Here is a 12,937-nt window from a genome sequence, read left to right as displayed (position 1 = left end):
AATGGTTAAGGGGCCCTGAAAATGATTTCGTCTTCCAAATCAAGGTATTTAGCATACCACCCCCAGCACCCTCAAATAACAAATATATTTGATTTCACATTGCAGTGCAATCTTTGAAGTTGTCTTCCAAACACAGCCGTGTTTGGCTGTGAGCACTTTGGAGCCCCAGAGCCTCTGGGCATTTGGATGATTCCCTCCATGTCCCTTTCCTTGGAATGATGTGCTGCAGGTTGAGGGTGCCTTGGTTCACTCCACTGCTCTTTGGGGTCACTTGTGAGACCTCCCATGTTTTGAGCAGTGTCAGAGAGCCTGCCATGCCAAGAAGTGAAGCACACTGGGAATATCTTCAGGAATACCTTCAACCAAGGGTGCAGACAGTGGAGTTGCTAAAAAAACATCCTTCCCAGATTCCTGGGAAAGGCAGAGATTCCTGAAATCCTAAGAAGCAAGCAGCTCACTTGAGCTGTGTGTGACACAGTGTTTGGGAAGTTGGAGGTTTTCTTTGGAATTTAATCCTCAAGGAAATACCTCCTAGAAAACACAGATTTTCACTGTATAATAAAATGAAGCTGTTAAATACTTTTCCCTCCCTTTCCTGTCTTCCTCACACACTCCTGTTTGCCTGGCTCACTCCCACTGCCTGGTGGCTCCGTTCCCCACCACGCTGATGTATCTGGCAGTCCTTTTGAGTATCTTTAGGCAGTTCTTAAAGCTTCCTTGGCCATACATAAAAATGTATTTCAGTAGGAATGAAAACAGGGCTTGGAGCAATCCAAAAAAAGAAAATTGGCAAGCTGCAGAGAAAAAATGATGATTCTAATCCTTGTGCTCATGGCCTTGAAGGCAGAGTCTGGGAGCTGTCGGAGCATTATAGATAACCTTCATTTCTGTGTGTGAGTTCCTGGGATTATTGTTGCCCAGAGTGTGATTATTCCAGGTAAGTTACTTCTTTTCTTCTTTCGAAATTGCTCTTTTAAGAAGATTGTAGGTTGTTTTCCCTATGTAAATTAAATAATGGATTCTCTTGGGCGTGTGGAGTAGTTAGGGAAAGCACAGGAACGCGATAAAAGCCTAATGAATGTTTGTTGTGCTGGAGTGAATGCTAAGGAAAACCCTGGCTGAGACTGAAACTCTTTTCTTTTCGTAGGGAATGCAGTCGGATTTTTGGTGAAGATGGTCTGACGCTGAAACTCTTTCTTAAAAGGACTGCTCCCTTTTCTATTCTGTGGACTTTGACTAACTACCTGTATTTACTGGCTTTAAAGAAGCTCACAGCCACAGACGTCTCTGCCCTGTTCTGTTGTAACAAAGCTTTTGTCTTCTTGCTTTCTTGGATTGTGCTCAAAGACAGGTTCATGGGAGCAAGGGTAATGAACGTGCCTCGTTTTCCTCTCTCTCATGTTTTCATAATTGCACCTAAATCCATCAGCCATGGTGCTGCCATAGCACTGCTGCACTGGGGTGTAGATACACCATGAAAACGTTTCTCATTTAGTTTTATAATGCAGGCCTAAACCTCAGGATCAGTTAGAGACCTCAGAACTTCAGAGGGAATTCAGTGTGGGGATTTCAAGGAGCTATTACAGCCAAGTGTAACTTCATGAATTACAACAGAAGAACTTCCAGTTTCCTATAAACCTATTCTGTCTTGGTTTACTGTGCTGAAGTTTAGTTCATTTTCTTTTAAACTTAGTGATGAATGCTTAGGTTCTAACCAAAGCGGTTTTATTCCTTGTTTGGGTAGACAGACAGGTTTTATTCCTTGTTTTCAATGTGTGATGTATTTTTCTTGTGCTACTCTGTCACTTTTCACACACACATTTACATGTGCATGGCCAAAACTGCTTTAAAAGGAACAAAGCTGTTTTGTATGAAGGTATATTTTGCACTGAAGTGTTACAGGACTCGCTGCCAGTAAAATGGACCCTGCAGAAATTTAAAACAGAACTCAAAATGATGTGCCCCTGGATCTGGGGAAAGCAAACTTGTTCCCTGTGATTTTCCATACACAAATCTCCCAACATGCAGCAATTTAAACTGTTGGCTTCACACCTTGGATGAGGAGTAGTGAGAATTTCTGCCAGTTCTTTGATGCAAATTCCCCCCTGAAATGGCTCGAGGTCGTGTTGGGCACAATCCTGACTGAATTATTGAGAGCCTGGAACCTTCATTAGGGGCAGGTTGGGGCCAGGTGTGATGGGTGTGACCAGAAGGGACCACCAGCAGCTGGATTTAAGTTCCATGGAAAGCGTGGAAGTGAACCAGTGCTTGAAGGTAAAGCCAGACACCTGTGTGCCTATTTCATACACAGCTGAAAACACAGAAACATCAGGTGAATGGGACCCACGCTCAGCCCACTGACTCACTCAAAGAATAAACAGGGTTTAAAAACCTCAGTTCTCCTCTACAGAAGTAACAGGAACAACTACCCCCCTCTGCCCCTTGATCATCTCAGGTTCCAGCTGAAAAAATTGAAAATTTGGTACCCTTTAAGCTAATTTTTGTCTCAAAGCAACATCTTCCTGGGAGAGCAAGCATAGCTCTTGTATTCTCCTAGCCTGCTCTGTTGAAGAAATCTAGAAATAAAAACTATTTTCAGTTATTACTTATTTTTCACTGACTAAAAAAAGGTTGCCATAAATATGCATTAGTATTAGTGCTGTAAACACTGTGGGGTTCACACAGGAAAAACCTGGCAGGAAAAGTGAGCAGCAAATCCTGCACGTAAACTGGATTTCGCTGCTCACTGGCAGAGCCTGCATGCCCATTGCTGGAGAGGTAATTCACAGCGTTTTCCAGCAGCTCTCCTGACAGAATAACACTTAATGATGTTAATAACCACGCAGGAGAGTGTTTGAGAGCTAAAATACGACAGAGCAGCACAAACCCAGCTTTTTGTGCTCTGAATGCCTCAGCTGCTCTCGCCCGCAGTGCCTCGGAGAGCAGCAGGAATTGGGTTATTTGGACAGTGAGGACATGAAAAGAAATACAGGTTTAATCCTATACCCTGAGCCATGTTTTTGCAGAAGCACTCTGCACCTAGGAGCTCAACCAGCTTTTCCAAGGAGCTCAGCTCCCAGCAGCTCTTCCAGAGCTCCGGAGCCATCGGGCACATCGAGGTGGGGATGCTCCAGTGCCTGGGACAGCAGTGGCTCTGCAGCACATTCCCAGCTCCTTGTGTGCCCAGTGTGGCTGCAGCAGTCCCCAAACTGGCCATGGATGCCCACGGGCATGTGGGAGCTGCCTGACATCCCTCTGATCTCCTGGCACCACTCCTGCTCAGCTGCCAGCTGGGCTGCAAGGCTGGATTTTTAGGTGCCACGTCTAAAGACAAGCCTGTGTTGCTGGCCACCCTGTGGAATGGCACAATCCCACCTGTGGGAGCAGTGAAAACTGCAGAAGGGTTCCCCACCAAGTTTCAGGTGCTTGTGGCTGCGTTTGAGGTACCCAGAGTGTGCTCTGCAGGGACAGGCACGTGCCCTCAGTGGTGAAGCTGTAGCACCCACACCGTGAGAGAAAAACACCAGGGGAGGTTTAGGTTGGGTATTAGGAAAGATTTCTTTACAGAAATGGTGATCAGGCACTGGAACAGGCTGCCCAGGTAGAGTCACCAACCCTGGAAGTGTGCAGAAAATGTGTACATGTGATGCCTGGGGACATGGTTTAGTGGTGGATCTGGCAGTGTTAGGGTTGGACTCAATGAGGTCTTTTCCAACTTTAACGATCCTCTGGTTCTATTTATCCATAAAAGTAGTGCAGGCAGAGCTTAGGTACCTTGCAGTACCTCCTGCCCTGGGCAAGGACACACAGCACAATCCCTGCCTGCACCCTGACCTTTGCTTGGACACTTCTGGACATCTCTCTCTCACATTAATAAAGTGCCTCTGTTACACGTTGGGAAGTCCTGACAGCTTTGGAACACAGCAAGCACAAATATTTAAAAGACTTTATGTATTTGAGTAGTTCTGCTGGCTTTTGTTGCTTAGATTTAGACACATGCTTATGTGTTTGCATATTTAAGCCCTTGGTTGGGCTTCATCTGTGGAGTTGAATCAAATTTTTTTAGGTAGTTTGGGGACATTTTTCTCCCCTGAAAATGTTGAATTTTGCCTGGAGAGAGTTCTCTTCCCATCCTTGAAGGTGTTCAAGGCAAAGTTGGATGGGGCTTGGAGCAACCTGGGATAGTGGAAGGTGTCCCTGCCATGGCAGGGGTTTGGAACTGGATGATCTTTAAATTCCCTTCCAACCCAAACCATTCTGGGATTCTGGGATTCTCTACTACAGCACCTTGTTTTCTACTGTGCTCCAAATGTTAAAAAAGTTTCTGATAAACCATTGGTTGGTCTTGTTCTCTTTCAGGGAAAAAAATAAAAGAGGCAAGCTAATTTCATTCCATACCTAGGAGGCTCCAAAAGAAAGTTTCTACACTCTTCCATTAATTAAAAGCCTTGTTTAATGAGCTGACAGCCACCTTTGCTTCCCTGTGACCTTGCTGCTGCTTGTCAGCACAGAGCAGTGCCCAGATGTGAGCTCAGGTTTCTAAAGCCAGCACCTGAGGCAGGCACAGGTCAGCTGTGCTGATGCCCTGGTATGTAACATGCAGGAGGAGCCTTGAGCATGAAATTTAAATAATGTTTTTGCTGTTTTCAGTTTCAGGTCTTACTTAGGTCTCAGGAGGTGTTGTTGCTCCACATGTGTCCATCATTTTAGTTGCTTCAGGGACAAAAAAGTGATTGGCTTTATAAGTACTTGATTAAATTAGGAAACTGGCTCTCTAAAATTGGTGTAGACAGACTGGGAATGAGTTTTTCATGGCAGGAAGAAAGGGGATGATGGATCTACTCATTTTCACTGACACAAGGAAATGAGTGAGCAGTGAGTGCACCAAGAGTTAAATCTCCATCCTTGCCCTTGGAAGAAGGGGATTACTACATTGGGCTCTTCTGTTTTGCCTTCTGAGACAGACACACTGCTGGAAATACTCCAGCTGACAGCTGAAATCCTGAATTTCTGTGCCGGGCAGGACGTGTGGTGCAGCCTGAGGTGATCCAGCCAGGCAGTCTGGCAGGGCAGGGGGCGTTTCTGGGCACTGAGAGGAGAGGCTGTGGATGTCCAAGGGGTCCTGGCTGTCATTTGGCATTGCTTCGAGGCTGGGACTTCTGTGGTGTCTCCCAGGATGACCCAACTGCTGGAATGTGTTATCCTGGGAAGGAGGAGGGGGAAACCTCCTGGTCCCCTTTTGCTAAAGCCCTCTCAGATCTCATCACACCACTGGGAGGTGCCTCCAGCCCACAGCATTGGGGGATCTGGATTTCAGCTGCCATTTCATGGTGAATTTGGAGCTATCAGTGATACCTTCAGGTTTAGGTGGCAGCTTTGTTCACCTGTATCTTGGAGCTGGGGTGTTCCACATGTAAGTAACGTGGGATATAGACTTGCAGTGGGGTTTGTGACTCTGCCTTTGGCACAGCCACTGCCGTGTGAGGGGGCACCTGTGTGCCTCAAGGACTGGTGAAATAGGGCTGATGGTGAGGGGGAAGGACTTAAAGCTGCCCCCAGGAAATGAGTTTTCCTGGGAAGATGTTGGCCTGGATACCTAAGGGATTTAGGAGCACTGACATTTTTACCTGGAGTCTCAGATTAGCCCTGCTCTGGGAGTTCATTCTGGGTTCCCCATTGTCTCCTGTGTGGGAACACCTTCACCTGAGTCTGTCATGTGTCCCTGTCCGGTGTGTCCCTTGAAAAACAGTTTTACTCTACTGACTGGCTCTGCTGAAGTTATTTTGTGGGACTTTTTGTGCTTAATGCCTCAGTCTGGCTCACATCTGTTTGGGATTAGTATCAGTGGTTTTTCTGGGACTCTTGGTAAAACTGTGAGCTCTGAGAGTCAGACTGCTCTGCAGGAGGGCACATGTTTGGATCAAGATGCCTTTGAAGTCTGTGGGCTGAAGCTTAGATTTATCTAGGACTAAATATTCCTTCAATGAAGTTCAGTGAAGTTTTCAAGAAGAGAAGCGCCCATGTGACATTGGTGTTGGCTCAGGAGTTGTGCACTGGCTCAGGAGACACCTTTTCCTCTGCACTCCATGGAAGTTGGGTATTCAGTGTCTTTGAAATTCACACTCCACATTTACCTGCTGAGGGCAATTAGGTGGAGAGGGGGAGTTTTTTAAAGAATAAAACACTTTGGGCTCTCCACCACTTCCTTAAGGTTCTTGGAGTCAAGACCCAGGATTTCAGATACTCTGTAGTTAATGATTCCTGTTCTTTTTCTTTGAAGCTCCTTAGATGCTTTCTCTGGGGTTTTCAAAAGAGACCAAAAACCTAAGCACAAAGGTAAAGGCTTCATGAAGAAATCTGGTCATGTCTGTCCAAAAAAAGATGGCAGGGCATGGCCAAAACATCTGGAAGAGCTCCCTGTGGTACCCTGCTATTCCAAAATACAGGGCTCATTCCCCTGGACTAAATTTCCAGGATGTTTGGCCATCTAATGTTTGCATTTCAAGTCAAATTGGTGGCATTGCTAAGTATTTCTCTTGTTGTGCAGCACAGTCTGTCTTAAAATTTCTTGATCTTGCAGTTGCCTCTCCAAGGTGGAGGTTCAGCTGACAAAGTACATAATGATGGATGTTCTGTCAGTAGGCCCCAGCAGAATTTGCAGTGATAGGTCCATTTCCTTATCAGTGCACACACTTTCATTATGCGTTACATCTCTCCCACGATCTTTCCCATTTAAGGGAAAACAAGAAAGCTCCAAGTCAGAGCCAGTGGGTAGTGACGCTGGTGAGGAGCCCCTCCCAGTGATGATCTCAGCTTTACATTGCTTTGCTTTGTCTGTGCAGATAGTGGCAGCAATAATGGCAATCACAGGAATTGTCATGATGGCATATGCTGATGGTTTCCAGGGTGATTCAATTATCGGGGTGGCCTACGCTGTGGGATCAGCCTCCACGTCTGCATTGTATAAGGTAGGTCACAACTGTCTCTTGGCACTCCTAAATTCATTACCACTGGCTGTTAAAAAGACACAAGTACAAGGAGAATCGCTGTGAAATCACTGTTTTATTCTGTTCGTCACTCCTGCATCATTCGTGTTGTGACCAGGCGATGTCGCAATGTCAGGAAGTCTACCATGAGGGTAATTAGTTGTCACCTGCTAATTACCCAGAATGGCTTTTCTTGATGAGTCTTTAATGAAATCTCCACTGCCATGCCACGAGGAGTTTAAGGTCATTTTTTAATCATGCCAGTGAAGTTTATCAGCACTTTTCAAAGGGGCTTTCAAAGGGTGGTTTCAAAGGGGCTTTCCATGTGCAGCAGGGAGGGGAGCCAGGGAAATGCTGCTTTCCTTGGGCAGGGATGGCCAACTCATCCCAGGTCTGCACTGCAGCTCCCTGGCACATGCTGGGCTCTGAGCCCTGGTGTGAGCCTGGCACAGGCAATTCATTAGAGACACCTCTGCTTGGAAGAAGTGGCTACTCTGGAAGGTGAGGGATGGAAAAGGCAGGGATGTGTCTCAGGAGCAGGTTGGGCTGAGTGTAGCTGTGTTTATTTTCAGCTGCGTGTGTAAAGTTTGGAGTGAGTTTGGAGTGAGGATCAGAAGCTGCCCTCACAGTTTTGGACTTTGCTCATCTCACTCATAAATTCATTGTGGCCGTTCACAAGTTACTCAAAGTTCATGAATTTAGGCTCATAGAGGACAAGTTCTCACAGAGTGAGCCCCTCCTGGCTGGTTTTCCTCTCAAAGCAGGGTCATGCTGTGGAAGTCACTGGAGTCCTCTCCCAAGTCCCAACAGTGCCACACGCAGCCCAAATCCTCTACATTTGTTGCATGAATGGTATGTCCTTGGGTCCTTGGTTTATTCTTGGTTTTTCCTGGGTTCTTCTGCACTTGTTTCTCGTGGCATTTGGGGTTATGCAGACTCAGCCATCCCCGTGGTAAAGACACGTTGCTAAAACACAGGAAAGGGCACAAATCTGACCAAAGATCCCCTTGCAGAACTCTTGTGCAGGAAAAGGGCCAGGCTGTGGCATATTGTTCTTTTCTCCACTCTCCCCAAGGAAATGGAGTACTTCCGTGATAGGTATGAAGTCTAAACCTCTCCTCTCTCCTCTCATCTCCAGGTTTTGTTCAAGATGTTTCTTGGGAGTGCAAACTTCGGGGAAGCGGCTCATTTCGTGTCTACCCTGGGCTTCTTCAACTTCATCTTCATCTCCATCACCCCCATCATCCTGTACTTCACAAAAGTGGAGTACTGGTACCCCTTCTCTGCTGTGCCGTGGGGTTACCTGTGTGGAGTAGCTGGTCTCTGGTTAGGTAGGTGATAAAAAAATGTATTTATTTTTCTGCAAAACTAGCCTTGGGCACAAGCAATTTCCCCCTGTCCCCTTAAGCAGCAGAGCTCTCTCACAGATTAATTCTGGTCCCAGTGCAAACTGGTGCTCCTTAGAAATGATTCGTATTTTTCATTACACTTTATGAAACATTACTATTAATTGATATATAATTAATAATTGATATGTAAGCATAGTTATAATTAATAATATTTAATAATTAACAGTAATAGCAGGGAGTAAACATGAAGCAGCCGTACTAATTGCCCATTTTTTCATCCCTACTGCAGTTCCACACCAATGCCCCTGTCTCTGGCACAGCTTGGCTGCTGTAAATCCCATTTCAAAGGTCTGCATGTTCCCAGCCAGCTCCTGGGGGATGTTTGTGCACTGACAGGGGGACCCCCAGTGCTGGGACATCTTTCTGGGGGTGCTGCAGGCTCTGGGCAGGGCTCACATAAGGCTCCCTCTTTCTGAGCCACAATTGCCAGCAAAGTATCTGTTGGATTCAACCCAGGGGCGTTTTAATTTCCACATAAAACAACAGCCTTTCCTTCAGTAAAGTCTCTGTTACTCCATAATTGAAGAGGTTTTTGTCTTGCTACACATTTATTAAATGGCAGCAAAGAGAATGTCATTGCCCATCCAGTCCTGAGATGTGGCCAGGCTGGCAGCTGAGCTGCTGGGAACGCCTTGAACTGCTCTAACCACAACTGCAGCTGCCCTCTGAGCTCCTAGGGGACCAAAATTAGGGATAATTTATCACCCAAGTGTATAAACCCAACCATGAGGGAACAACCTTGTGGAGCAGCCTCGTGTTCCTGTTATGCAGGGGACTCAGCAGCAGGACTGGGTGGTGGGTGATCACACATAAGTTTGCTTTTAATCTTTCAAGGACAGGTTAAGGAAACTTAAGCAAACTTTAAGGGTTTTTTTAATCTTTCAAGGAAATTGGAGCTCTCTGGGAATGCTGTCATGTAAAAACAAACAAACAAACAAACCAAAAAACCAAGCCAGGTTGTTTTTACCTGATTAAAGCCTGGGCAAAGCCATGGAATATGAGTGTGATAACCTCAGTCTTACAGTTTGTGAAAGGCCATACAGCTCTCCCCTTTCCCCTGTGAAGAATTTCCCTTAATTTCCTGCTCATATAGAAAAAACCAAAAATTAATCCCTTTGTGACAACTCTCTCGTTGTGGTGTGGATACTTAATGCCACGTATTGTACCTGTAGGGTCAAGGTGGAGGAGAAACGTCTCACTCTGGTGTATTATTTTCTCTGTTTCTCTGTTTTTCCGTAGCTTTCAATATCCTGGTAAACGTTGGGGTGGTGCTGACCTACCCCATCCTGATCTCCATCGGCACCGTGCTCAGCGTCCCTGGAAATGCAGGTACCAGTGCCACGACTGCTGCTGGGAAGATAAGCCCATGGGCACTCAGAAAGCAGTTTATTTCCTAAATAATCTGCTGGGTGGAAATTTTCTCCAGAGTCCTGTCGAACAGCCTCTGTCTCTGCTCCTCAGTCTCCTCAGCTTCATCCCTCTGGGGGTTTGAGCACAAGAACGCATCTGGTTTTAGGGGGATGCATCTGTCAAACAATGTCTGTAGGAGGCTGCCTGAGGGCTCAGGTGTGCTGTGGGTGCTGGTGCTGGAGCTCAGGCTGGGCCTGGAGGCACCTGGAGCTCTCTGCCCCACATGCTGCTTTCTCCCCATCCCTGGTCCCTGCCGCCTGAGGAAGCACTCTGCTGGTGCAGCCTGTTGTAGATAGAGTTACCATAAAGGGCCTTCTCTATCAGAGCAGAAATCAGAGAATCATAGATTAATTAGGGTTGGAAAAGACCTCCAAGATCATCAAGTCCAATCTTCAACCATCACCGTGCCCACTAAACCATAAAGTGAAGTGCCATGTCCACTCATTCTTTGGACACTTCTAGGGTGGTGACTTCACCACTGCTTTGTTCCAGTGCTCTACCACTCTTTCAGTGAAGAATTTTTTTCTAATGTCCAGTCTGGTCCAACCTGAGGTCTTTTCCCCTTGTCCTGTCCTTGTTCCCTGGGAGCAGAGCCCGATCCCCCCCTGGCTGCCCCCTCCTGTCAGGGACTTGCAGAGAGCAAGAAGGTTCCCCCTGACCCTCCTTTTCTGCCGGCTGGTCCCCTCCAGCTCCCTCACAGACCCTTCACCATGGACATCTTCAGGCTTAATCCAACCCCTCAGGGTTGGATTCCTCCAATCCTTCCCACAGCAGTGAGGGACAGGGGAGATGTGGCACCTCCAGTGCTGCACTGTCAGGTCAGAGCTGTTCCCTGGGCTCAGGGAGCTGCTCCCTCTGGAGATTTGAGAGCCACAAGGCCAGTGTGACACCAGAGTGCAGCCCATGGTTTGATTAGCAGCCAGGGATGTGCCAGGCTGCCCTTGGTGCTGCCATCCATCCTGCTGCAGGTTTGATGCTGTTTTCCTCCTCCCAGCCGTGGACCTGTTGAAGCACAAAATGATCTTCAGCGTCGTGCGGCTGGGGGCCACCATCATCATCTGCATCGGGTTCCTGCTCATGCTGCTCCCCGAGGAGTGGGACGAGATCACCCTGAGGTTCATCAACAGCCTGAAGGAGAAGAAGAGTGAGGATCACACCGAGGACATGACAGAATCCAGTGTCCACACGAGGAGCAGGAGCAGAGCCAACGGGACAGTGTCCATCCCGCTGGCGTAGGGCTGGAGGACTCTCCCTGCACGCAGATGTATATTCTGTGAATATAGCTTAACTTTCCTCACCGCCTGTATGCTTAAAAAGATGTCATCCAACCTGAGCAGGGGATGAACTGTAAGATAAGAGAAATACATCTATAAGAAATGTTTACATTTGTACACTTAACAAGGAACGGGTGTAAATAACAACAATAAAATCTTTTGTAATAAACATTTAAGCTTTTGTCTTGCTGAACTGGTGGGTTTAAAATGTGGATAAGTTTACATCATTTATCTCCCTTTGCTGGCACGAGTAGAGTCATTTTGGAGGATGCAGATGTTGGATATTTCCAGCTAAATCTCAAAATCTAACGTCTTGACTTACTTTCAATAAAGTGCCCTTTCAGCAAGGTCGCAGTTTTGGAAAAGCATTTCAAACCTCTCCTGGCATTTTGGAGAGTTCCTTTCTGAAAGGCACTGATGTTCACACTGATATTCCCAATTATTATCAGAATAAATATTCCATGATGGGCAAAACATGAGCTGTCCCCTCCCAGACCACACTGAGCTGTGCCTCTTCCCAACACCACCTCTCTGGAAGTGGTTCTGGAGTTTGGGTGCCTTCAGTAAAGCAAAAAGTAGCTTTATTTACCTCATTTTCTCCCAGAAAAGCTGCACTCCCAGCTGAGCTACAGAAGTCTCAGGAGAGATGGAACACCCTGGATCGCCGGTGTCCCTGGGAAATGCCATTTCCTGTTTTCTAGAGCTTCGGGACAAATGAGTATTTTTCTTAACCTCCACTGTGGAAAAGTCTTTCAAAAGCCAAATCCAATCCCTTCCCTAAGCCTGTTGATGTGTAATTTAGCCTGGTTTACAACATTCCTGGGACTGACCACTCAAGACTGTCTTTATTTGAGAGCACTTGATAGGCAGACAAACATTTTTCCCCCCTTTTTTTTAAAGGAAGAATTAAACCAACTGGAAAGCATCACAGGTTGCTGAGCTCTGCTGACTTTCCTGCCCACAGTTTGTGAGTTTGATTAGCAGCCAGTAGGGGTGGGTTTTGATGGTATTTCTGCCTGGGAAAAAAAATCATGTAAATAATAAGTTACTGGACTCTTTTTATTTGACTCTTCTATTGAATGTTTTTTTAATCTTTTAATGTTCATGTCTAAACTGTCCCCAGCAGACAAAATACTTGTGTATGTTAAAAAACCCCACAAACTTGTGTTCTTTCATCACATGGCTCCAGAGCTAGGGCTGCAGAAACCAACCCAACCAACTGTCCCCTGTGCCCTCAATCCAGACCTGTAAGGTTTGGTTGGATACACACACAAGCCTCTTACAGCTCCTGGTCTGCTGCTTTTGAGAGGAGGTAGACATTAGAAATATTCCAGAAGAGTTAATTATGGAGGTACTGATGGGCTGAGAGCACCCAGCACAGGGCAGCTTGGCCCCTCCCCACAGTTTTGGAGCTGATACATTCATTTAAATTGCTAGATCGTTTTGGGGACTTTACTGAAATTTTAGCTCCTGCCAAGCTGAACACATGGGGAAAACAAAACTTTCAGTATGCATTGATGAGTACTTTTTGGCAAGCAGCCTCATGGCAGCATCTTCAGGCCCAGGACTGGATCCTTTAAGGAACCTCATTGGGAGTTCAGCAGGGAAAATCGTGTGAAATCCTCATGTGTGAGTCAGGTTTCATGGAATGCTTGACACATTGCATGGCCAGGGGCACAGGGTGTTAAAAAGACTCTAATCCCAGCAAGGAAGGCTTGAGCAGAGCAGCCCTGCTTAGGTTTGATGTTCACAGAATGGTTTGGGGTTGAAAGGACCTCAAAGCCCATCTCATTCCAACTCCTGCCATGGGCAGGGACACCTTCCACTGTCCCAGGTTGATCCAAGCCCCGTCCAGCCT

At 46.6% G+C, this 12,937-nt stretch overlaps 1 protein-coding gene across 3 annotated transcripts in view; it reads left to right on the top strand.

The window, feature by feature from the left end:
* The window catches only part of SLC35F4 (solute carrier family 35 member F4), a 112,987-nt gene extending 101,732 nt beyond the window's left edge, over nt 1–11,255 (top strand). For 2 of the 3 annotated variants that reach the window (XM_039553027.1, XM_039553026.1), the window contains 5 exons: nt 1,148–1,367; nt 6,843–6,968; nt 8,125–8,317; nt 9,635–9,724; nt 10,800–11,255. In XM_039553027.1, coding sequence (XP_039408961.1) covers nt 1,148–1,367; nt 6,843–6,968; nt 8,125–8,317; nt 9,635–9,724; nt 10,800–11,041 — 871 coding nt within the window. In that variant the 3' untranslated portion in view covers nt 11,042–11,255. The remainder of the gene's footprint in view (nt 1–1,147; nt 1,368–6,842; nt 6,969–8,124; nt 8,318–9,634; nt 9,725–10,799) is intronic. The other variant, XM_039553028.1, reaches the window with a different exon arrangement.
* Nucleotides 11,256–12,937: the final 1,682 nt, after the last annotated feature.

Source organism: Corvus cornix, chromosome 5 (genome assembly GCF_000738735.6).
Source record: "Corvus cornix cornix isolate S_Up_H32 chromosome 5, ASM73873v5, whole genome shotgun sequence".
Classification (NCBI taxonomy): domain Eukaryota; kingdom Metazoa; phylum Chordata; class Aves; order Passeriformes; family Corvidae; genus Corvus; species Corvus cornix.
The sequence above is the reverse complement of the archived record's forward strand: the minus strand, read 5'-3'. Positions and strand labels throughout refer to the sequence as shown.